Below are 25,553 nucleotides of genomic sequence, written 5' to 3'. Positions count from 1 at the left end.
TCTTGGTGGAAATCCTTGTGGATATTCTAACGAAGTACAAACTAATTGTAAAATACATGGGCTTCTCGTTTGATATTCCATTTCAGTCTTTATGAAGGCAGGCGGGCATGGTGCACAAGACGGTGGATAGCATATAAGTCGAGTTGTTTCTACAAATTGTTTAATGCCTCGTTAGTTTGTTCTCTCTAGATAACTAACTAATTTTATGATTCGGCATTTCCTAGAAAACACATAGAAGTTAAGCATTTCTTGCTGTTGGTCGGATGATTCCATTTTGGCCTACCAATGATTTTGACATTATCATTCCCCCTACACAACATGCAGTGGATTCACAACAATAAAATAAGCTTCTCTAACTATAGACAAGATGGGCCAGCCAATGATAACATACAATCAGCCTACTGTGTTTAACTGTCATACAAATAAGGAAAAAGAACATAAGTACATTTCAAAAATGACCTATTAAGTTGTTTTAGGACCATAAAATGCATTTTTTTATGTAAAAGAACATTAAATGTTTTACACATTCTTTTGAAACCTTTGGACACGAGTTTCCTATGAAAGAGCATGATCTTTCCAGCATATGGAGCAACCATATGGGCTACTATTCTATCTCCTATTTTTTCCTATAATGGGATCCCAAATACATGGATCCAAGGGGTTTCTAGATTTCTCTATCGATATATATTAAGAGAAGAAAAGAAATCTAGCCTTTATGGATTTATCATAAATCATAATATGATCATCTATAAGGAAAGGCCTCTAACTTAAATCTTTCTCAGTTTTTCTAGAATTTAAAATTTGCCTTCTTTATTAACAAATGATTATATTGTAAAACCCTCTTAGCAATATCATAATTTGACTTTCTATGGAAAAATTGTCCTCATTATCAATGATTAAGTTCTTGTATTTCAATTGACATGTATTTTCTTCTCCTTTGCACAGGTTGCTAGGATCCTTTTACTTACAAGAAATCTTTTCTTTTCTTTAGTTTCTTCTGTGCTATTACTTTAAAAGCTTTTTTTGATCTTCATGAAGCCTACTTTTTTACAAAATTAGAGCTCCCATCTTAGCACAATGATTCAAATTATTAAAAAATTTGGACATTAAGCATGGAAAAAACATCAAATGTAGAAATGATTCATGAAGTTATGATGCAGGTGCATCATAAGGACATCTTAAGAAGTCTAGGAATGGAATTGAAGATAATGCATACAGCATTGAACTTTAAATTGGATGAAATTTTACTTGTAGGTACTTGTGATAACATGTAAAATGAGGGAAGACTTGACAACAATCATGGCTATAGTGTTGTTCAAGATCGCATGGTTCTTGCAAATGTTAATGGAAGCTTAGGGGCATTACCAATTTAGTTGTATTAATGAGGAAGGACAAATGGAATCAGTAGGACTTCTGATGGAAATTTTAATATCATAGAAACTAGAATTACACATATTGTAAATAAATATTATTTTCTATGTGTTAAGCTTTACAGTCTCAGACAATAGGAGTATTTAACATGCTTGACTTGTAAGTATATGTGCACTCTTGTGAAGAGAAACAAGCCTGTATATGACATGTGGAGTCGAGAGGGCATGAAGAGGAAATCAAGAATAGTAGCAAAAACATATTCATAGGCTGGCAACAGTGTAATAGTTCCAATAATGTCATGCTCTATATGCAATGATATCAAGCAACGTATAATTCTTGGTGGAAATTCTTGTCGATATTGTAATGAAGTACAAACTAATTGTGAAATACATGGGCTTCTCGTTTGATATTCCATTTTAGTCTTTATGAAGGCAAGCGGGCATGGTGCACAAGACGGTGGATAGCATATAAGTGGAGTTTTTTCTACAAAATGTTAAATGCCTCGTTAGTTTGTTCTCTCTAGATAACTAACTAATTTTATGATTCGGCATTTCCTAGAAAACACATAGAAGTTAAGCATTTCTTACAGTTGGTCGGATGATTCCATTTTGGCCTACCAACGAACAGATAGGCCTCTCTGTGTTGCGTTAAATTTCATTATTGTTTTGTGACGGATAAGCCCTGGGAAATTGCTAGTCACGATGAAACTTCGACGAAACACATTGGGGTCTTCGTTGACACTGACATATCATGAAGAGCGTGTAAGAGAAATATTTTTGATGTCATCCGCGACGGATTTTTTTGTGGAATGCCTTTGGGCATTTCTTAAGAAACACATCGAATACATTGAAATTCTCAGCGGTTCTTGTTGCAATTTTTTGCAAGTTTAGTCTTTTCAAGGCAAATAGGCATGGCCCACATAATGCCAGATATCATAAACGTCCAATTTTTTGTATAACATCATGAGTTTGTTTTCTCTAATATTATGATCCGGAATTTCCTAGAAAACAAGAGCACTTGAAGGAGATGAGGTCCCTCTCTTTTGATCAAAATAGAAGATGAATTTTTTTTTAAAGATTAGGACATTGGATGATCACTACAACATGAAGGGGGTTTTTAAGATAATATTGGAGATAATTTTTGAGTAAATTGTTGTAAATGGAGACAAAAAAAAAGTTGTGTATTGCCTTAAGTATTGTCTTTAAGTGAGTGTCTTAGACTATTGTCTTAGAAAGAAAGTAAGGAACAACACTATTATTGTGTCTTAGAGATGATTTTAGTATTTTCTTTATAGAAACGTCTTTAATCTCGCTTATTTTCTTCTTGAAAATAGTTAGAGAAAAGATGGTATGAAAATAATAAGTTCTATATATATATCTATATATATATATATATATATATATATATATATATATATATATATATATATATAATTCATGTTAAGGCATGATGGATTTGAACCACCATCCCTTGCTTGTAATGCAGGGGCTCATCCATTGAGCTAGCACCTTTTAAAATAAGGAAAAATAATAGTCTAAGGTTTTACAAATAAGAGATACAAGAAGGGAGGAAGGCAAACTGATTGAATGAGTAGGAACATTGATGATGACTTGAGACTTGCATGTGGATAGATGGTGATAGGCTTTGGTAGCTTTACATCTTGCACTCAAGATTGCATGCTCATCACATAGATGTTGAAACAAATTAGATGGAACTTAAACTTGTTTTAATTGTAAACTTTAATACATGGTTTCAAATGTAATATAATATAATAGAATATAATATAGCTTGCATTCATGAATCTACTAAAAATTTACCATGATGGAAGTACAAATGAGCCTCTTGGAATAGGAAAGGTTCATGCTGCAGAACACTAGGGATGAAACTACAGTGTTGTTAAACAATCATGGCTATAGTGTTGTTCAAGATCGCATGGTTCTCGCAAATGTTAATGGAAGCTTAGGGGCATACCAATTTAGTTGTATTAATGAGGAAGGACAAATGGAATCAGTAGGACCTCTGAAGGAAATTGTAATATCATAGAAACTAGACTTACACATATTGTAAATAAATATTATTTTCTATGTGTTAAGCTTTATAGTCTCAGACAATAGGAGTATTTAACAAGCTTGACTTGTAAGTATATGTGCACTCTTGTGAAGAGAAACAAGCCTATATATGACATGTGGAGTCAAGAGGGCATGAAGAGGAAATCAAGAATAGTAGCAAAAACATATTCATAGGATGGCAACAGTATAATAGTTCCAATAATGTCATGCTCTATATGTAATGATTTCATAAAACATATCAATTAATAAAAGGATAGCTCCATTGATCTCTACCACCTACAACACTCAGAAGCCCATGCCAATAGCAGAGTTATATCTTTGTCAAACATAAAAGCTCCCACCTACACCTTTACTTTGAATGTATTAGACTAAATTATTGTGTCTTTACTCATTTAGCTTAGGACGTAGCAGTATAATAGTTCCAGTGTCATGCTCTATATGCAATGATTTCATAAAACATATCAGTTGAGAAAAAGACAACTGCATTGATGTCTACCAGCTAGAAAACTCAAAAGCCCATGCCAATAACAGAGTTATATCTTTGTCAAACATACAAGCTCAATTATTATATCTTTACTCATTTAGCTTAGGACATAAATATTTAATTTAAACCAGACTAATCTAAGTCCTCTAAGGATTATTAAAATTATCTACATTTATTTATCCAAATTACAAAAATTATCAATAATTAGAAATAATTTACGAATAAACAATTTTAAAAAAATTAAACATTTAATGACAAATGAAAATCTTTTTTTTATTTTATTTTGAGGCAATATAAGACAAGAGGAAACCTATTTTTTAGTTTTTTTGTTGTTCCATTTGTAATTTAAGGTCCCCAATGCTACTTTTATCCCTTACCATTGTAAGAATAGGGCCCCAAAATGTGAGAAATTATGAATCTGCAAACAAAAATGTACTCATTGAGTGAGTTGAGAAAATGTCAACATGCATGCAAAAAAATTTGATAGACGATTGATGTTGGAAAATATTTTTTTCCAAAATGCACAAAATCGAATTATAATAGACTCAAAATTTGGCATGTTTGTAAATATTTTGAAGTTGTATACTAGGAAAAAAAAATTAAAAAACAAATCTTAAGCAATTCCAAATCAAAATCCATGCAAGGACCTAAGCATGTATATATTTTGTCAAATGCTAAAATGAGCGACAAAATATATTGCATTGATTTCAAAAATATTATCATCATATGAGCATTTATTTACACTTCAAGAGACTACTTGATGGATTGCAAGTTTTGGCGTAAGATATATAGGGATTTCTTTGTAGAGTAAATCATTACTAGAGCCATGCAAAAATACAAAAAATCTAACGAGTTGAGAGAATTTACATCGATTTAATTTATTTTTTATTTAGCTCAATGGGTTTGAAAAACTGTAAGAAAGTGGCATGGTTACCAAATAGTATACTAAGAAAAATTAAAAGTGAAACACCAAAAACCTCAATCAAAAAGATAGTAGAATAGTTTTTCCTACAATATGCAGAGTTATTAATTTCAGAAACCAAGAATTATATTTATTCTAATGAGGAATGGATTCATGTTGAATCACTACTCATGAAACATGGGTCAATAAGTTTGACTCATAAACTACACAGTTAAATCTTGATAGTAATATCACACATCAATAAAATTTATCCTATAGTATGTAGTGCATACATATTTTTAATTTCATTTTTATTAATTGTTGTTATTTTCTCATTAGTCCGTATGCATTTTTCTAGGGGTTTTATATTTTATCTATTAAGAATTTTAAAAGAAAACTATTCCAGCCAATGAACAAATGGCAGTTTAAAATTATTAACACATTGTAATGTTTTTTTTATTGCCCAGGCTAGAGTGGACGGGAATGATAAAATAGACAACTGAAATGCAAGGACAACGTAAGATTATTTAATACTTTTTAAATATGACATTTAATACTATAGTTACAACTGTCGTGGGTGAATGCCTTTCCATTTATAGTTTCGGATTGTTCCTAAATTTCTCGTGAATTGTTGTAATCCTTTTGGATCTATTCTAGAGTCTACGATGATTTTTAAGTTCCTTGCAAACAAAAGTGAAAATTGATTTGATATTTGTTTTTCCTTTTGGGGTCACTATCAAAGGTTATCTGTAATTTTTTGTTGTCATCAAATTTGTGAGTTTTTGACAGATTATTGAAATACAATTTTGTAGATAAATTTGTGCAAGGTTTTCTCCCCCTTCCACATTGAGATTGTGTGTTAAGTTGTACAAATATTAGGTTTGTTAAGGATATCTACAGTAGTAGAGCTTAAATCTGGTAAGATTTCCCCCATTTCATAGTGCAGTCTTTAGATTTTATGATAAAGGAGAGGTGATTGCATTAGTTTTTCTATGATTAGAATTCTTAAGTCATTGGTTTCTGTTATTTAAATTTCAAAAATGAAGATTTTGTTATTCTATTTGTGGTGGCTATTTCTTTCATGCCACTCCAAAATTATTCAACCATCAGGATAACTATTACACGATGTTGTAGTTTTCCATTTATTTAACCTCTTTTTTCTGTTATTGTCTATCTCAGTGTCTACAGGTTCAGTGATGTATAGGATATTTTTTTTTGGTGGCAAGAAAGTTTATATATATTGTGATTTCTCCATTTACAAATTTCTCATCTTTTCAAATGTCTTGCACTGTATCATATTTGTGAGCTAGAGAAAGATTTTAGATTTGTAATAATAGAGTAAGGATAAATGTATTAGAAGAGTTGATTAAGTGCATAGGTATATGCAACGACCGATGGAGGATTCACTACCTAGTTGGAACATCATGGAGTTGAACATTAACCATCCAATGTGGAGTGCATCATCTAAAATTCGTCATACAGCTTCAAAGGTGTGATACAATGACAATCACTCTTTGTTATTTGTATTTGGATATCTCGCATGGAAGAGAGAATACTCTAGACCAATATGGTGCTGTTGATATTTTAATGCTAATCTTGTTTACTCTTTTAACATTTAAAACACATATGATACACATATAATACTAAGCACCTCATCCTTATATGATATAATATAAAATTTCACCCGATATTGCTCACTTCGCAACATTTGACTAAATATCTTTAAACCCTCCCAAATAATATTCCACTCATCTTGCCAAACTGTAATCTTGGGACACCAAATGGGAAAGTGTTTTCGATATCAAGCGATATGGCATTCTTAGTGGAAATCCTCGTGGATATTCTAACGAAGTACAAAACTGACATTGAAATTCATGGGCTTCTTGTTTGATATTACATTTTAGTCTTTTTGAAGGTAGACAGGCATGGTGAAGAAGATGGTGGTTAGCATATAAGTCGAGTCATTTTTATAAAACGTTAAATTCCTTGTTAGTTTTTTGTCTCTTGTGTCATGCTTTTTTGGACAATACATTGATCCAAGCATTCTATGCTCATTCTCCAAATCTTTCTTAGCAATTGATGTCTTTTCTACCTCATCTTCAAATTTTTTTGTGTCACTTTAAGATGTCCCTACTTATAAAATAGCATATCTATGTCAATTTTTAAAATAGATATTTGACTAATAGCATAATATAAAGTAGATCTTTCTTTCTACTTGGTTTTGCTATCATTCCCCGTACACAACACACATTGGATTCACAACAATAAAATAAGCTTCTCTAACTATGGACAAGATGGGCTAGCCAATGATAACATATAATCAGCCTACTGTGTTTAACTGTCATACAAATAAGCAAAAAGAACATAAGTACATATCAGCAATGACCTATTAAGTTGTTTTAGGGCAATAAAATGCGTTTTCTTAATGTAAAAGAACATTAAATTTTTTGCACATTCTTTTGAAACCTTTGGACACGAGTTTCCTACGAAAGAGCATGGTTTTTCTAGCATATGGAGCAACCATATGGGCTACTATTCTATCTCCTATTTTTTCCTATAATGGGACCCCAAATACATGGATCCAAGGGGTTTCTAGATTTCTCTATCAATATATATTAAGAGAAGAAAAGAAATCTAGCCTTTATGGATTCATCATAAATCATAATATGATCATCTACAAGGAAAGGCCTCTAACTTACATCTTTCTCAATTTTTCTAGAATTTAAAATTTGCCTTCTTTATTAAAAAATGATTATATTGTAAAACCCTCTTAGCAATATCATAATTTGACTTTCAATGGAAAAATTGTCCTCATTATCAATGATTACGTTCTTGTAATTCAATTGACATGTATTTTCTTCTCCTTTGCACAAGTTGCTAGGATCCTTTTACTTACAAGAATTCTTTTCTTTTCTTTAGTTTCTTCTATGCTATTACTTTAAAAGCTTTTGTTGATCTTGATGGAGCCTACATTTTTACAAAATTAGAGCTCCCATCTTACCACAATGATTGAAATTATAACAAAAATTGGACATTAAGCATGGAAAAAACATCAAATGTAGAAATGATTAATGAAGTTCATGATGCAGGTGCATCATAGGGACATCTTAAGAAGTCTAGGAAGAATTGAAGATAATGCATACAGCATTGAACTTTAAATTGGATGAAATTTTACTTGTAGGTACTTGTGATAACATGTAAAATGAGGGAAGATTTGACAACAATCATGGCTATAGTATAGTTCAAGATCGCATGGTTCTTGCAAATGTTAATGGAAGCTTAGGGGCATACCAATTTAGTTTTATTAATGAGGAAGGACAAATGGAATCAGTAGGACCTCTGATGGAAATTGTAATATCATAGAAACTAGAATTACACATATTGTAAATAAATATTATTTTCTATGTGTTAAGCTTTATAGTCTTAGACAATAGGATTATTTAACATGCTTGACCTGTAAGTCTATGTGCACTCTTGCGAAGAGAAACAAGCCTCTATATGACATGTGGAGTCAAGAGGGCATGAAGAGGAAATCAAGAATAGTAGTAAAAACATATTCATAGGCTGGAAATAGTATAATAGTTCCAATAATGTCATGCTCTATATGCAATGATTTCATAAAACATATCAATTAATAAAAGGATAGACTCAAAATTTGCCATGTTTGTAAATATTTTGATGTTGTATACTAGGAAAATAATAATTAATAAACAAATCTTAAGCAATTCCAAATCTTAATCCATTCAAAGACCTAAGCATGTATATATTTTGTTAAATGCTAAAATGAGTGACAAAATATATTGCATTGTTTCCAAAAATATTATCATCATATGAGCATTTATTTACACTTCAAGAGACTACTTGATGGATTGCTAAGTTTTGGCGTAAGATATATAGGGATTTCTTTGTAGAGTAAATCATTATTAGAGCCATTCAAAAATACAAAAAATCTAATGAGTTGAGAGAATTTACATTGATCTAATTTATTTTTTATTTAGCTCAATGGGTTTGAAAAACTATAAGAAAGTGGCATGGTTACCAAATAGGATACTAAGAAAAATTAAAAGTGAATCACCAAAAACCTCAATCAAAAAGATAGTAGAACATTTTTTCCTATAATATGCAGAGTTATTAATTTCAGAAACCAAGAATTATATTTATTCTAATGAGGGATGGATTCATGTTGAATCACTACTCATGAAACATGGGTCAATAAGTTTGACTCAAAAACTACACAGTTAAATCTTGATAGCAATATCACACATCAATAAAATTTATCCTATAGTATGTAGTGCATATATATTTTTAATTTCATTTTTATTAATTATTTTTATTTTCTAATTAGTCCGTATATAGTTAGCTAGGGGTTTTATATTTTATCTACTAAGAATTTTAAAAGAAAACTATTCCAACCAATGAACAAATGGCAGTTTAAAATTATTAACACATTGTAATATTTTATTTATTGCCCAGGCTAGAGTGGACTGGAAAGATAAAATAGACAACAAAAATGCAAGGACAATGTAATATTACTTAATACTTTTTAAATATGACATTTAATACTATAGTTACAACTGTCGTGGGTGAATGCCTTTCCATTTATAGTTCCAGATTGTTCCTAAATTTCTTGCGAATTATTGTAGAACTTTTGGATTTATTCTAGAGTCTATGATGATTTTTAAGTTCCCTGCAAAAAAAAGTGAAAATTGATTTGATATTTGTTTTTCCTTTTGGGGTCACTATCAAAAGTTATTTGTAATTTTTTGTTGTCATCAAATTTGTGAGTTTTTGACAAATTATTGAAATACAATTTTGTAGATAAATTTGTGAAAGGTTTTCTCCCACTTCCACATTGAGATTGTGTGTTAACTTCTAGAAAATATTAGGTTTGTTACGGATATCTACTATAGCAGAGCTTAACTCTGGTATGATTTCCCCCATTTTGTAGTGCAGTCTTTAGATTTTATGATAAAGGAAAGGTGATTGCATTGGTTTTTCTATGATTAGAATTCTTAAGTTGTTGGTTTCTGTTATTTAAATTTGAAAAATGAAGATTTTTTTATTCTATTTGTGGTGTCTATTTCTTCCATGCCACTCCAAAGTTATACAACCATCAGGATAACTGTTACACGATGTTGTAGTTTTCCATTTATTTAAACTCTTTTTTATGTTATTGTCTGTCTCAGTATCTATAGGTTCGGTGATGTATAGGGTATTATTTTTTTGGTGGCACGCAAGTTTATATATATTGTGATTTCTCCATTTAAAAATTTCTCATCTTTTAAAATGTATTGCACTGTATCATATTTGTGAGCTAGAGAAAGATTTTAGATTTATAATAATAGAGTAAGGATGAATGTATTAGAAGAGTTGATTAAGTGCATAGGTATATGCAACGACCGATGGAGGATTCACTACCTAGTTGGAACATCATGGAGTTTAAAATTAACCATCCAATGTGGAGTGCATCATCTAGAATTCATCATACAGCTTAAGAGGTGTGATACAGTGACAATCACTCTTTGTTATTTGTATTTGGATATCTCGCATTGAAGAGAAAATACTCTAGACCAATATGGTGCTCTTGATATTTTAATGCTAATCTTGTTTACTCTTTTAACATTTAAAACACATATAATATTGAGCACCTCGTCCTTATATGATATAATATAAAATTTCACACGATATTGCTCGCTTCGCAACATTTGACTACATATCTTTAAACCCTCCCAACTAATATTCCACTCATCTTGCCAAACTGTAATCTTGGGACACCAGATGGGAAAGTGTTTTCGATATTAAGCGATATGGAATTCTTAGTGGAACTCCTTGTGGATATTCTAACAAAGTACAAAACTGACGTTGAAGTTAATGGGCTTCTTGGTTGATATTGCATTTCAGTCTTTTTGAAGGCAGACGGGCATGGTGCATAATATGGTGCTTAGCATATAAGTCGAGTCTATTTTATAAAATGTCTAATTCCTTGTTAGTTTGTTGTGTTTATTTTACTTACTGATTTTATGATTCGGCATTCCCTAGAAAACACATAGAAGTTGAGCATTTCTTAATGCAGTCGGTCGGGTGATTACATTTTGACATACCAACAAACACATAGGCCTCTCTGTGTTGCGTTAAATTTCATTATTGTTTTGTTATCGATAAGACCTAGGAAATTGTTAGTGATGATGAAACCTCGACAACACATAGGTTCCATCAAGGTCTTGGTTAAGATATGAAGAGCATGCTAGAGAAATACTTGTGAAGACACATTTAGATGTTTCTAAATATATTTCTTCGTCATTCACTTGAGCAAGAAGAAAGCCAATAATCTGTTATGACAACAAAACCAAATGTCTTTCCTTATGCTCCATTTTTACGCGTTACATGTTTTCAATTATTTGAAGTTGAACCATCACACATCAACATTATATATGGAAAGAGCCTATTTTATTTTTTATTCAACATTGTATTAAACAACAGGATCGGTATTCTGATTTCTATTCAACATTGGATTGAGTAACAGGATCAATATTATGATTTCTATTCAACATTGGATTGAGCAACAGGATCATTATTCTGAGTATGTATGTTTATTTGTTTTGATTTCTTCTATTTTTGAAATTTTTATTGTGTTGTTTTGTCTTATTTTCAAAGCTCTATAATTTCCTTAATTTTTCTTAGAAACTTTTATAGAATAGAAATTCTTCTCAATTAGAAACATTGTAGATTTGTATTTCTTCCATTTTAGAAACTTTTATTGTGTAGTTTTTTCCTATTTTGAAATCTGCATAGTTTCCTTAAATTTACTTAGAAACTTTGTTATATTAGAAATTCTACTCAATTGCAGATTTCTTTCTATTTCTTTCTCTTCATTCAAAACATTAGATTTTTAGAACTTAGATATTATAGTATTAATTAATCTGACTTTTTCATTAGATTATTTGAATCAATGATTATATTCCTCTATCTATTATTAAAGTAAGATTACAAAGCTCTTTTAAAATAACATTAATAATGGTAATTGTTTGAAATTTTTATAATTATATGTTTTAATTTTTTATTTTTATTAATGAGTAGTGATCTTTTTAATAGATAGATCAATTTTAATATATTAGTATAAAATATATTAATAGATAGATAGATCAATTTTAATAGATAGATCAATTTGTTCTCGAGAAATATATTAGTATAAAATTATGATTTAGTTAAATTAATATTCAAAATATTTTAACATGAATAAAAAATGTAGTAGTAGATGGGTTCAACGTTGTTTTTAGATTTGATGTTGTAAGATTTTAAATCTTTATATAAGTGTTGCATTCTATGAACTATCATCATCATGTTGAAGAGTAGTAGATAGATTTTAGATCAACTAATTATATAGTATGGGTCATGTGAACTATTATCATGATGTTAAATAAAAGTAGATGAGATTTATATCAATTATAGCTCCTACAAACTATTATTAGGATTTTCAACAAAAGTAGAAGAATTTTTAATCAACTAATTATATGCTATAGGTCCTATGAACTATTACTGTACTATTATATAAAAGTAGATGGATTTGAGATTAGCTAATTATACTATTTTAGGTTTTATCAACTACTATCATGATATTAAATAGTAGTAGAATAATTTAGATAAGCTCATTATACATCATGAAGCGATTTAAATCTAATACTTTAAGGAAACTCTTTAATAAAAATAGGAGTTGTTTGTTTAAGAAATAGAAAATTGATTTGAAACCAATCCATTATATAGTTTATCAAACATCCAAGTTTAGATAAATAAACATAGATACACATGTACAATTATAATTAATTTATATATTTATAATGCATGACACATTAAGTTTTATTAATGAGTAGTAATATTTTTAATAGATAGATCATTTTTAATATATAAAATTTTAGATTATACTATTTTTCATGTTATATTGATTGATCAATATTATTGTATTGTTGTTATGCATCTTTTGAGAATAGACTTATCTTGTCTTGTGATGTATGTAAGAAGTAGGAGGTCCTAGGCCTTGATATAATCTCTAACATTTTGTTCAAATTTTCTCAAATTTATAAATTTCAACCTTATATTAAAATAGATTAGAAAAGTTCAATTAGATCAATCAACAAAGTCTGAAAGATTAATACACATTTAAATGAAATGATGCATCAGGAAATTTAAATTTTATTTTTAAGAATGTCTTTTAATTTTTATAAATTTTATTCTACTTATAAATCTCAATTTTAACGTCTATCAAAATATGAAGAAAATAAAAAACAATATTTCATGAAATATTATCTATTTTCTCCTTAATGTTTGAAGTTAGGTTTTACTATTAAATTTTTAAATCAAAGATTAGAACATTATATAAATAATATTAAGAACATATAAGTTTTTTGTTAAAAGAAATTAAATGCATAGAATTATGTCAATAGGAAAGAATCAATCAAATCTTCTTCTCTTTCAAATACCAATTTATTGCTATATATGCATAGCTTAATTCTTGTCATTTTGCTACTGACCATTTTTTATCCTTACATTATAGATATCAGAAAAAAATTAACTAATGATGCTCAACAAAATAATTCTGAGAACACTATCACAAGCCCACTTCTTCCAAATGACTCGGTGCAATCAAGCCAAATTGTTCAAACTTATTTGGATAGATTGGGAACAATCATTTCCAAGTCTTGTAAAAAAATTAGAGATTAAATTCATAATGCGAGCTTTCATGTTCGAGGTGTCCAAGATTCTCAAATCTTGTAGGTGGGACAATATACAAAGGAAATTCATGAGGCATGGAAGAAATCATTTGGGTTCTTTGAATTTAGGAAAGACATCTGCTATGATGAAGAGCACATGGATGGCGAAAATAACCTTTTCTTCACTGATGAATTCCACATGTTTTTTCATCACTATAATGAAATCTAGGAGTCATATTATTTGACATTATCAATTATTTTTATAAATTTGTCTGTTCGACTTATCAATTTTGATGAACGTATGTTATTTTTCCTTTGTCTTAAATAAATTTAGTATTATACATACAAGACTATTTGGTATTTAGTATATTTGTAGATCTTATCTACACAAAAAAGTTCCTCCTATATGTATTTGTGAATTGTTAAACTATTAATTAGAAATGAATAAATATCTATCTTATCTAAAGTGCAATGCCACTAAATTAATGTGATATTTTAAACCAATTTTTAAAAAAATAATTTACTAAATCTACTATTTTTTTAATGTTTGGTTACAAATTTGTTTCATAGAAATGAATAAATCAAGTATGAATTTCCAATCGGATCAAGAAAGAAGACAATAACAAATGGAGCAACAAAGAGCATACCAGAGACAATACTAGAGAGAGTATTGTAGACGATGACAAGAACAAATGACACAAGCTGAAAGAGAAGAAGAAAGAAGAACGAAAAACGAAGTCCGACGACTAAATTATGCTAGAAGAAGGGTAGGATTGCTAATACAAAAATTGGAATTACAAAATAGGGATAGAATTACTCGTCAACGAACATCCGATGAAGTATCTCATTTTGAAACACAAGGGAGACATGAAGTTGATTTTGAATCAAGTGAGAGGTACAATCAAGCATTCCCTGTATTTGTGGAAATGAGTCAACAGAATGAAAATTCAAGAACAACAGAGTGTGTTCCTGAAACACCTCATCCTACAAGCCAAAATAGGATAAATTTAGGTGGACAAGGCAACAGAGAAAATATACAAAACCCAACTGTATTTCTTAAGGATAATTTCTATAGATCCCAAATGCAGTTTCGACAACAACTGGATAGCTTGAAAATGCCACAGATGTGTTATATTTGTCAGGAATGCTATCTATGAATGAAAGTGGTCCGTACATCAGAAGGTCCAGTATGCAGTAGATGTTGACAAGAAAAGGGAAACAACTGTGTTCTTCAAGGCTGTGATCAACCGGCCACCTTCCGCAGGCAATTTCTAGTGTAACCGCCCCAAAGATGTACATGTCAGCTTCTGGACTGGTTTTCCCTGTTATGTAGCACTCTGGAGCAGCATACCCCCGCGTGCCCTCCACCATGGTTGTATGGGAAGCCTCATGGTCACGTTCCATCAGTCTCGCCAAACCAAAATTACCCAACTCTTTGTGGAGATAAACAAGAGCAGAGGGAATGTCACAGGCGATACTATATCTTCGGCTCCAATCCAGCGTATCCTCCTCTTCCCAAAAAATGTGTTTATCCAGACTCCCATTTGGCAAGTACTCGTAGACCAGAAGTAACTCTCCCTTTTCGTGGCACCATCCTAAAAGCCGCACAAGATTACGGTGTCTCAACCTGCTGATTGTTTGAACTTCGGAGACATACTCCTTTCTTCCTTGTCTCGATCCTTGAGCTATTCTTTTCACAACCAGCGCGTCCACGGTGCCGAGTAGGATTCCTTTGTAAATGCTACCGAAGCGGCCTTGTCCAAGCGTTTCTTTCTCGCAGAAATTTCCTGTCGCGGCACTGAGCTCGGCGTAGGAAAAGCTTCGGGGGCCATGAGAACAACATTCGTCCAGCTCTGGATCGCTCTCTTCCCTAGCCTTACCTTCTATTCCCCTTTTTCTGAAATACTGCCACCAGCGAACAACTATGAAGCCACATAGGACCACAACAAAGAAGAACACGCATATCAAATAAACATTCACAAAAAATCTATTTGCATTGCCATTTCTAAGTAATTCACCGGGAGGTCTGACTTCCCACGAATATTCAGAAGTAAAATTCCAAACTTTTATGGTGTGCATCTCTGTGTACTCTCCAGTGGCAGCCGAGAAGCCAATCTTGATGTACTCTGGTAGACAGTTGCTCAGATCTATTGTGTGGATAAATAGAGGAATTTTGGGTTTAGAAGAATTATACCAGAGAAAGAAGTGCAGAATATTTTCTACACCGTCATAATCCACCCAGGCATCCCATGTCGCGTTTGTGAGATTTTGGTGTGTAGAGCGATTAAATAGACTGGACGTATTGAGCGGAAAAATGAACTTCGAGAAAATGCTATTGAGGTCGATCCCAACATGATTGTCATCAGGATCCCAATCGTTGTTGTATGTGTCAAACTCCACAGCAACCATCTGATAAGATGATTGTTTAAAGCTTTCCTCATTATACAAGCCAAGAAATCCACCATAAGCGTCCTCTGGTGGTTCCAGTTCGAATGGTGCCATGAAGAGCGCAAGTCCATCTCCATGATTATCGTATATTTCGTTGTCCAGGTCAATATTGAATTGAAAGTAAGTTGAAAAATTGGCCAGAGCCCCAGTAGACCTATTCCATAGCGGAATACGGTCAGTATAATACGCCCAGCCGGAACTGTTCTTAAGGTTCCTTGATGCTTCATTTCGTGTAAGCTGCCGGGCTCCTTGATTACTCTCTTGATATGTGGCATCATTTTTCCTTTCTATACCTGTTAGAGGAGGGAAGCTAAAAGTAACGTTTCCTGCATGCGATGATAATAGTAAAAGAGCAACACAGGTTAAGAAAAGGAAGGCCCGTGTAGCGTGAGTGAATTTAGCCACCCTAATATTTGATTTAGAGGGTCTCTGAGGGTAATTTGGTAGCAATTATATTTTGTAGTGCCTTTCATAGGAAGAAGGCTATTGCAATTGTTCGGCCGATTCCATTTTGAGATAGGAACGAACGCATAGGCCTCTCTCTTCATTATTATCTTATAGGATTAGGACCTGCCGATTCGTTAGTCAAGATTTGATCGTTAATTTGATAGGTAGTCTATCTAGTATGTAGAGGTGAGGCTTTTAAAATTCAGTAGTTGAAACCTTAAATGTTTTACACATTCTTTTGAAACCTTTGGACACAAGTTTCCTACGAAAGAGCATGGTTTTTCTAGCATATGGAGCAACCATATGGGCTACTATTCTATCTCCTATTTTTTCCTATAATGGGACCCCAAATAGATGGATCCAAGGGGTTTCTAGATTTCTCTATCGATATATATTAAGAGAAAAAAAGAAATCTAGCCTTTATGGATTCATCATAAATCATAATATGATCATCTATAAGGAAAGGCCTCTAACTTAAATCTTTCTCATTTTTTCTAGAATTTAAAATTTGCCTTCTTTATTAACAAATGATTATATTGTAAAAACCTCTTAGCAATATCATAACTTGACTTTCTATGGAAAAATTGTCCTCATTATCAATGATTACGTTCTTGTAATTCAATTGACATGTATTTTCTTCTCTTTTGCACAGGTTGCTAGGATCCTTTTACTTACAATAATTCATTTCTTTTCTTTAGTTTCTTTTATGCTGTTACTTAAAAGCTTTTGTTGATCTTGTTGGAGCCTACTTTTTTACAAAATTAGAGCTCCTGTATTAGCACAATGATTCAAATTATATCAAAAATTGGACATTAAGCATGGAAAAACCATCAAATGTAGAAATGATTCATGAAGTTCATGATGCAGGTGCATCATAGGGACATCTTAAGAAGTCTAGGAATGGAATTGAAGATAATGCATACAGCATTGAACTTTAAATTGGATGAAATTTTACTTGTACGTACTTGTGATAACATGTAAAATGAGGGAAGACTTGACAAAAATCATGGCTATAGTGTTGTTCAAGATCGCATGGTTCTTGCAAATGTTAATGGAAGCTTAGGGGCATACCAATTTAGTTGTATTAATGAGGAAGGACAAACTGAATCAGTAGGACTTCTGATGGAAATTTTAGTATCATAGAAACTAGAATTACACATATTGTAAATAAATATTATTTTCTATATGTTAAGCTTTACAGTCTCAGACAATAGGAGTATTTAACATGCTTGACTTGTAAGTATATGTGCACTCTTGTGAAGAGAAACAAGCATGTATATGACATGTGGATTCAAGAGGGCATGAAGAGCAAATCAAGAATAGTAGCAAAAACATATTCATAGGCTGGCAACAACATAATAAATCCAATAATGTAATGCTGTATATGCAATGATTTCATAAAACATATCAATTAATCAAAGGATAGCTCCATTGATGTCTACCACCTACAAAACTCAGAAGCCCATGCCAATAGCAGAGTTATATCTTTGTCAAACATACAAGCTCCCATCTACACCTTTACTTCGAATGTCTTAGACTAAATTATTATATCTTTACTCATTTAGCTTAGGATGTAGCAGTATAATAGTTCTAGTGTCATGCTCTATATGAAATGATTTCATAAAACATATCAATTGAGAAAAGGACAACTCCATTGATGTCTACCAGCTACAACACTCAAAAGCCCATGCCAATAACAAAGTTATATCTTTGTCAAACATACAAGCTCAATTATTATATCTTTACTCAGCTTAGGACATAAATATTTAATTTAAACCAGACTAATCTAAGTCCTATAAGGATTATTAAAATTATCTACATTTATTTATCCAAATTACAAAAATTATCAATAATTAGAAATAATTTACTAATAAACAATTTTAAAAAAATTAAACATTTAATTACAAATGAAAATCTGTTTTTTATTTTATTTTGAGGCAATATAAGACAAGAGGAAACCTATTTTTAAGTTTGTTTGTTGTTCCATTTGTAATTTAAGGTCCCCAATGCTACTTTTATCCCTTACCATTGTAAGAATAGGGCCCCAAAATGTGAGAAATTATGAATCTGCAAACAAAAATGTACTCATTGAGTGAGTTGAGAAAATGTCAACATGCATGCAAAAATTTTTGATAGAGGGTTGATGTTGGAAAATATTTATTGGCAAAATGCACAAAATCGAATTATAATAGACTCAAAATTTTCCATGTTTGTAAATATTTTGATGTTGTGTACTAGGAAACAAATAATTAAAAAACAAATCTTAAGCAATTCCAAATTGAAATCCATGCACATACCTAAGCATGTATATATTTTGTCAAATGCTAAAATGAGAGACAAAATATATTGCATTGTTTTCAAAAATATTATCATCATATGAGCATTTATTTACACTTCAAGAGACTACTTGATGGATTGCAAGTTTTGCCGTAAGATATATAGGGATTTCTTTGTAGAGTAAATCATTACTAGAGCCATGCAAAAATACAAAAAATCTAATGAGTTGAGAGAATTTACATCGATTTAATTTATTTTTTATTTAGTTCAATAGGTTTGAAAAACTATATGAAAGTGGCATGGTTACCAAATAGGATACTATGAAAAATTAGAAGTGAAACACGAAAAACGTCCATCAAAAAGATTGTAGAATAGTTTTCCCTACAATATGCAGAGTTATTAATTTCAGAAACCAAGAATTCTATTTATTCTACTGAGGGATGGATTCATGTTGAATCACTACTCATGAAACATGGGTCTATAAGTTTGACTCAAAAACTACATAGTTAAATCTTGATAGCAATATCACACATCAATAAAATTTATCCTATATTATGTAGTGCATACATATTTTTAATTTAATTTTTATTAATTATTCTTATTTTCTCATTAGTCCGTATGCATTTTGCTAGGGGTTTTATATTTTATCTATTAAGAATTTTATAACTTTGAAAGTTGGTTGATGGGGTGTGATGGAAGGATTGTGATACTTAGACACTATTTTTTCTAGATAGATTAGAATAAGCTTGGGTCAGTACTATTTCTCTTTGATTGGGAATGCCATGAGGTATATTTATCACATCTCTCCTTAAGGAATGATGGTCTCCCATGTAATGAGAAGCTCCATGGTGAAAAATGAATAATTCTATTTAAATAGAAATATAGGAGAAAAGAATAGACTCACTGAAAGAAATGTTGGAAGATTAAGGACTAATTGGTTTTTACTATATTCTATAGAAAAATTAAGTGGAAAAAAAATTTAAACTTATTTGCATAAGAAATGATGGCAAGTCAAGGTCCTCTCTAAATGATCTACACAAAGTTTACTTAGACCTTGTAAAGTCTAGTTGGAAACTATTAGTATTTAAACATTAAACCAAATTTCCCCTTTTTTTATTGACCAACCACTAGTTATGAAAATAAGAGGAAAGGTCAAAGAACCGTACAATGTGGTTTGAGATTTGTCTCATACTTTATTCATGCGATAATTCTATAAGAGGTTCTGCTTGCAACCACTTGTACCATGTGCTTCCCCTCAACATATTAAAGCCAAGTCAAGTAATGACCAAACTTTGTGTCAAGAGTTTTTCTTACCATTGGCTTGAACAATATGGTATTCATGCTTTAAATAATGATTATGACACAAAATGTGAATGGGATATAAGTAAAATGCATAAATGTTTTGTTGATCAAATGCTACAATCTATAGTAAAATACAAGCTCACCATGCTTAACTAACCAAGGTAGACTATTGTCTAGCATATAGATGTCTATCTAGAATGTAGAGGTAAGGCTTTTAAAATTTAGTAGTTGACCTTTCAACAAATAGTGCAAACATGCTATTGCAGAATTTGTCTGCAACCAAGCTTTAAACATGGATATCCAAATAAACAAAGACATCATTGTAGCTAAAACTTAAAAAAGAATGAAATTCAAGGAAGTAATTGCCATAGCTTGATTCAATACAACCAAAAATTTGCAAAAGAAGTAGTCATCACTAATTATATATAGTTACAAAACAATAAGGATTGATTTTAGATGGTTTGAGTGTTAAAGTCAATTTTTTCAATTTCTCTTAGTTGACTGTATAGGTTATGCTAAGCATACCAAGGCTATCATGCTATATTTTTTTTCAATGTATTTGTACTCCAAGTTTAGAAAATATGAATTGTTGGATCTTAATTTAATTCCTAATCCAAGCTTGCTATTTTGGAAATGAGTGTTTGATTCCATTTTCTTTTAGAAAGTCTTCCATTGAACTTTCTTGTGTCATAACTTTGTGGACAATGTGTTGGTCTAAGTATTCTCTATTGAAATCTCTTGTGTCATGCTTTTTTGGACAATACATTGATCCAAGCTATCTATGCTCATTCTCCAAATCTTTCTTAGCAATTGATGTCTTTTCTACCTCATCTTCAGAATTTTTTGTGTCACTTTAAGATGTCCAAACTTATAAAATAGCATATCTATGACAATTTTTAAAATAGATATTTGACTAATAGCATAATATAAAGTAGATCTTTCTTTCTAGTTGGTTTTTCTATCATTCCCCCTACACAACACGCAGTGGATTCACAAAAATAAAATAAGCTTCTCTAACTATGGACAAGATGGGCCAGCCAATGATAACATACAATCAACCTACTATGTTTAACTGTCATACAAATAAGCAAGAAGAACATAAGTACATATCAACAATGACCTATTAAGTTGTTTTAGGACCATAAAATGCATTTTTTATGTAAAAGAGCATTAAATGTTTTACACATTCTTTTGAAACCTTTGGACACGAGTTTCCTACGAAAGAGCATGGTTTTTCTAGCATATGGAGCAACCATATGGGCCACTATTCTATCTCCTATTTTTTCCTATAATGGGACCCAAAATACATGGATCCAAGGGGTTTCTAGATTTCTCTATCGATATATATTAAGAGAAGAAAAGAAATCTAGCCTTTATGGATTCATCATAAATCATAATATGATCATCTACAAGGAAAGACCTCTAACTTACATCTTTCTCAGTTTTTCTAGAATTTAAAATTTGCCTTCTTTATTAACAAATGATTATATTGTAAAACCCTCTTAGCAATATTATAATTTGACTTTCTATGGAAAAATTGTCCTCATTATCAATGATTACGTTCTTGTAATTCAATTGACATGTATTTTCTTCTCCTTTGCACAGGGTGCTAGGATCCTTTTACTTACAAGAATTCTTTTCTTTTCTTTAGTTTCTTCTATGCTATTACTTTAGAAGCATTTGTCGATCTTGACAAAGCCTACTTTTTTACAAAATTAGAGCTCCCATCTTAGCACAATGATTCAAATTATAACAAAAATTGGACATTAAGCATGGAAAAAACATAAAATGTAGAAATGATTCATGAAGTTCATGATGCAGGTGCATTATAGGAATGGAATTGAAGATAATGCATATAGCACTGAACTTTAAATTGCATGAAATTTTACTTGTAGGTACTTGTGATAACATGTAAAATGAGGGAAGACTTGACAAAAATCATGGCTATAGTGTTGTTCAAGATTTCATGGTTCTTACAAATGTTAATGGAAGCATAGGGGCATACCAATTTAGTTGTATTAATGAGGAAGGACAAATGGAATTAGTAGGACCTCTGATGGAAATTGTAATATCATAGAAACTAAAATTACACATATTGTAAATAAATATTATTTTTCTATGTGTTAAGCTTTATAGTCTTAGACAATAGGAGTATTTAACATGCTTGACTTGTAAGTATATGTGCACTCTTGTGAAGAGAAACAAGCCTGTATATGACATGTGGAGTCAAGAGGGCATGAAGAGGAAATCAAGAATAGTAGCAAAAACATATTCATAGGCTGGGAACAGTATAATAGTTCCAATAATGTCATGCTCTATATGCAATGATTTCTTAAAACATATCATTTAATAATAGGATAGCTCCATTGATGTCTACCACCTACAACACTCAGAAGCCCATGCCAATAGTAGACTTATATCTTTATCAAATGTATAAGCTCCCACCTACACCTTTACTTTGAATGTATTAGACTAAATTATTGTGTCTTTACTCATTTAGCTTAGGACGTAGCAGTATAATAGTTCCAGTGTCATGCTCTATATGCAATGATTTCATAAAACATATCAGTTGAGAAAAAGACAACTGCATTGATGTCTACCAGCTAGAAAACTCAAAAGCCCATGCCAATAACAGAGTTATATCTTTGTCAAACATACAAGCTCAATTATTATATCTTTACTCATTTATCTTAGGACATAAATATTTAATTTAAACCAGACTAATTTAAGTCTTATAAGGATTATTAAAATTATCTACATTTATTTATCCAAATTACAAAAATTATCAATAATTAGAAATAATTTACGAATAAACAATTTTAAAAAAATTAAAAATTTGGCAAAAAGAGGGGTAAAAATTTATTAAGACAAAAAGAAATACAACAAGGAGAGCTCAAAAAGGAGCTCGATCCTGAGCAACAAGATCATCAAATTCTTGCACCATCTCAAAGGATAGTTGCCTCCTTTCCCTAATATTCCAACCCGGATCATGACTAGATGCCCATTTGGCTAAACAATCAGCAGTTCTATTCCATTCACAAGGAATATACGTGAACCTAATGAACTAAAAAGAGGAAGAGAAGAAAAGAATCTGCTTAACAACAGTGGCCAGCTGCCAACTAACATCCTCAAGCTCTTGCGAAGAAAGCATGTTCACCACCACCTGGGAATCAGACTCACATATAATCTTACTCCATCCCCGCAAGCAACACTGTTCCACAGCATATAAAATAGCCTGAGCTTCCATGAGATTGTTAGTATAATCACCCTTATGAACTGAGAAGAAAAATTTAACATCCCCAGAACTACAACGAGCCACTCCACCAATACTAGCCGGACAAGGATTCCCACGGGAAGAACCATCAGTGTTAATTTTCAGAACTCCACAGGGAGGAGGAGTCCAGTGCCCATCCCGGTTAACCCAACCCTTCCTTTGATGGTGAAGCTGCCTGGACATAGAAGGAAACCTATGAGTTGCAGCCCCATCCTGCAGATGAAAATTGAGGTGATTACAGATAGCAAGATCAACCGGATCCATACCCCCATCAAGCTCACACTTCACAAGAATAGTTTCCTAAAGAGAATGTGATATTTTCCACCAAAGATGAAAAACACCAAGCTGAACATCTTGGAATATGCGACGATTCCTCTCCAACCAAATATGGCAAAGTATGAAAGATGGGCCAGCAATCCAAGCAGCATGGAGAAAAGAAGACTTGGAGGGAGCAGTACCCAAGCGGGCCCAAAACTCAGGCAAAGAGGAAGCATGCCGACAAGAGCAACCCCAAGCGCTCCACCAAAGGTGCCATATCTGAGTAGAATAGGAGCAATGGAAGAAAAAATGAGAGACAGACTCCTCTGCATTACCACACAAAACACAATAAGAGGGGCCCTGAAATCCACATTTACAAAGATTGTCCCAGGTAAGACAATGGTTGTGAGCCACTAGCCACATGAAAAAATTGCACTTGGACCAAGAAACTTTATTCAAAACTTGCTTCCACCAAGGGACCTCAGCATCCCCAAATAATTGTCTAGTTATCTCCTGATACCCAGCAGAGACATGATATTTACCAGACAAGGTACCACCCCAAGCCAAAACATCTGGACCAAGCAAAGAAGAACACTCTCAAGAGGCCAGAATTTGAGAAAGCTCCTGACGATCCATGTCTGTACCGCCAGGAGGCCAATCAGAAGAATGCTTCCATCTGTAATGAACAACAGGTCCCAATTGATAAGGAGTCTTGTAATGAGCCACTTTATCCCATCCAACGGCAAGAAAAGAGTCACAAAGAGGTTGAAGATGAGGGTATATGGATAAAATGGAAGGGAATCCATCCCAAGCATCAGACCAAAACAAAGCCTGAGAACCTCCTTTACATATCCAAAACAGACCCCTCTTTACCAACATCACACCTGTCTTCAAAGTATGCCAAACCATTGAGCCACAACCTTCAAGAGGAAGTGCAAAAACAAAGCAAGGATCAACACCATGAAAATATTTATGAGTGATAATACGAGCCCAAAGTTGATGTTGTCCAGAGCACCATTGCCAATAAAGTTTAGCAGCCAAAGCTTGACTACTCAATAGAGCAGATCGAAGACCAAGACCACCCTCCTTTTTAGGCCTACAAATAGTTGCCCAATTAACTAGGCTCCATTTAGTACTATGCAAATTACCACTCCAAAGGAATTGTCGAGAAAGAGCATCAAACTCCTTGAGAAAGTAAATAGGTGCAGCGTGAACCATGCTTCGATAAGTAGGAAGAGCTTGGATAACAGCTTGAAGAAGAGTAACCCGGGTAGCAGTAGAAAGCCATCTATGAGTCCAATGATTTACCTTATCCTGAAGCTTGGTAATCAAATTTTTCCAAAAGAGATGTGGCTGCCTGGAAACAGCAATAGGGATGCCAAGATAAGTCAAAGGAAGTGATCCTATCTGAAACTGTAGGATACCAACAATCCTGTGCTGAATAGAATCAGGAGTGTTAAAAAAGTAAATGGAAGATTTGTGCTCATTAACTTTCTGGCCTGAAGCTACCAAATAAATGTCCAAAGCATGTCAAAAGGCTTTAGCTTCCTCGATCCTAGCAAGACCAACAAGAGCAGAATCATCAACAAATTGAAGATGGGAAAGAGAAGGTAAGCCATTACCCCACCCCCAGCCTTGAATAGAATTCTGGGACACCTGATGCTTAATGAATCTACCCAAGCCTTCAGCCATGATGATGAATAGATATGGGGAGAGAGGGTCACCCTGGCGGAGGCCTCTAGAAGCACCAAATAGTTGAGAAGGTTGACCATTAATAAGAACTGAAAAGGAGGTGGAAGTAACACAACTCATAATCCAACTCACCCAGTCAGAGCTAAATCCAAAAGAAAGAAGAATACTCCTTAGGAAGCTCCATTTAACTCTATTGTAGGCCTTAGCCATATCCAGCTTAAAAAACATGGATCTCTACCTGGAAGTAGCCATAGAGTGAATAGCCTCAGTAGAAATAACCAACCCATCCAAAATTTGCCTGCCAACAACAAAACCACCTTGTTCT

At 32.3% G+C, this 25,553-nt stretch overlaps 1 protein-coding gene across 1 annotated transcript; it reads right to left on the bottom strand.

Moving 5' to 3' along the window:
* Positions 1–14,586: 14,586 nt before the first annotated feature.
* LOC149558921 (L-type lectin-domain containing receptor kinase IX.1-like) lies at positions 14,587–16,526 on the bottom strand. Its single transcript, XM_089831120.1, has 2 exons — positions 16,445–16,526; positions 14,587–16,304 (listed from the first exon to the last, which is right to left on the bottom strand). Exons 1-2 carry the CDS (start codon positions 16,524–16,526, stop codon positions 14,587–14,589), a joined length of 1,800 nt encoding a protein of 599 aa, XP_089687246.1.
* Positions 16,527–25,553: the final 9,027 nt, after the last annotated feature.

This window comes from Cupressus sempervirens, chromosome 5 (genome assembly GCF_028749045.1).
Source record: "Cupressus sempervirens isolate cs-2001-9-10 chromosome 5, ASM2874904v1, whole genome shotgun sequence".
NCBI lineage: Eukaryota > Viridiplantae > Streptophyta > Pinopsida > Cupressales > Cupressaceae > Cupressus > Cupressus sempervirens.
The sequence above is the reverse complement of the archived record's forward strand: the minus strand, read 5'-3'. Positions and strand labels throughout refer to the sequence as shown.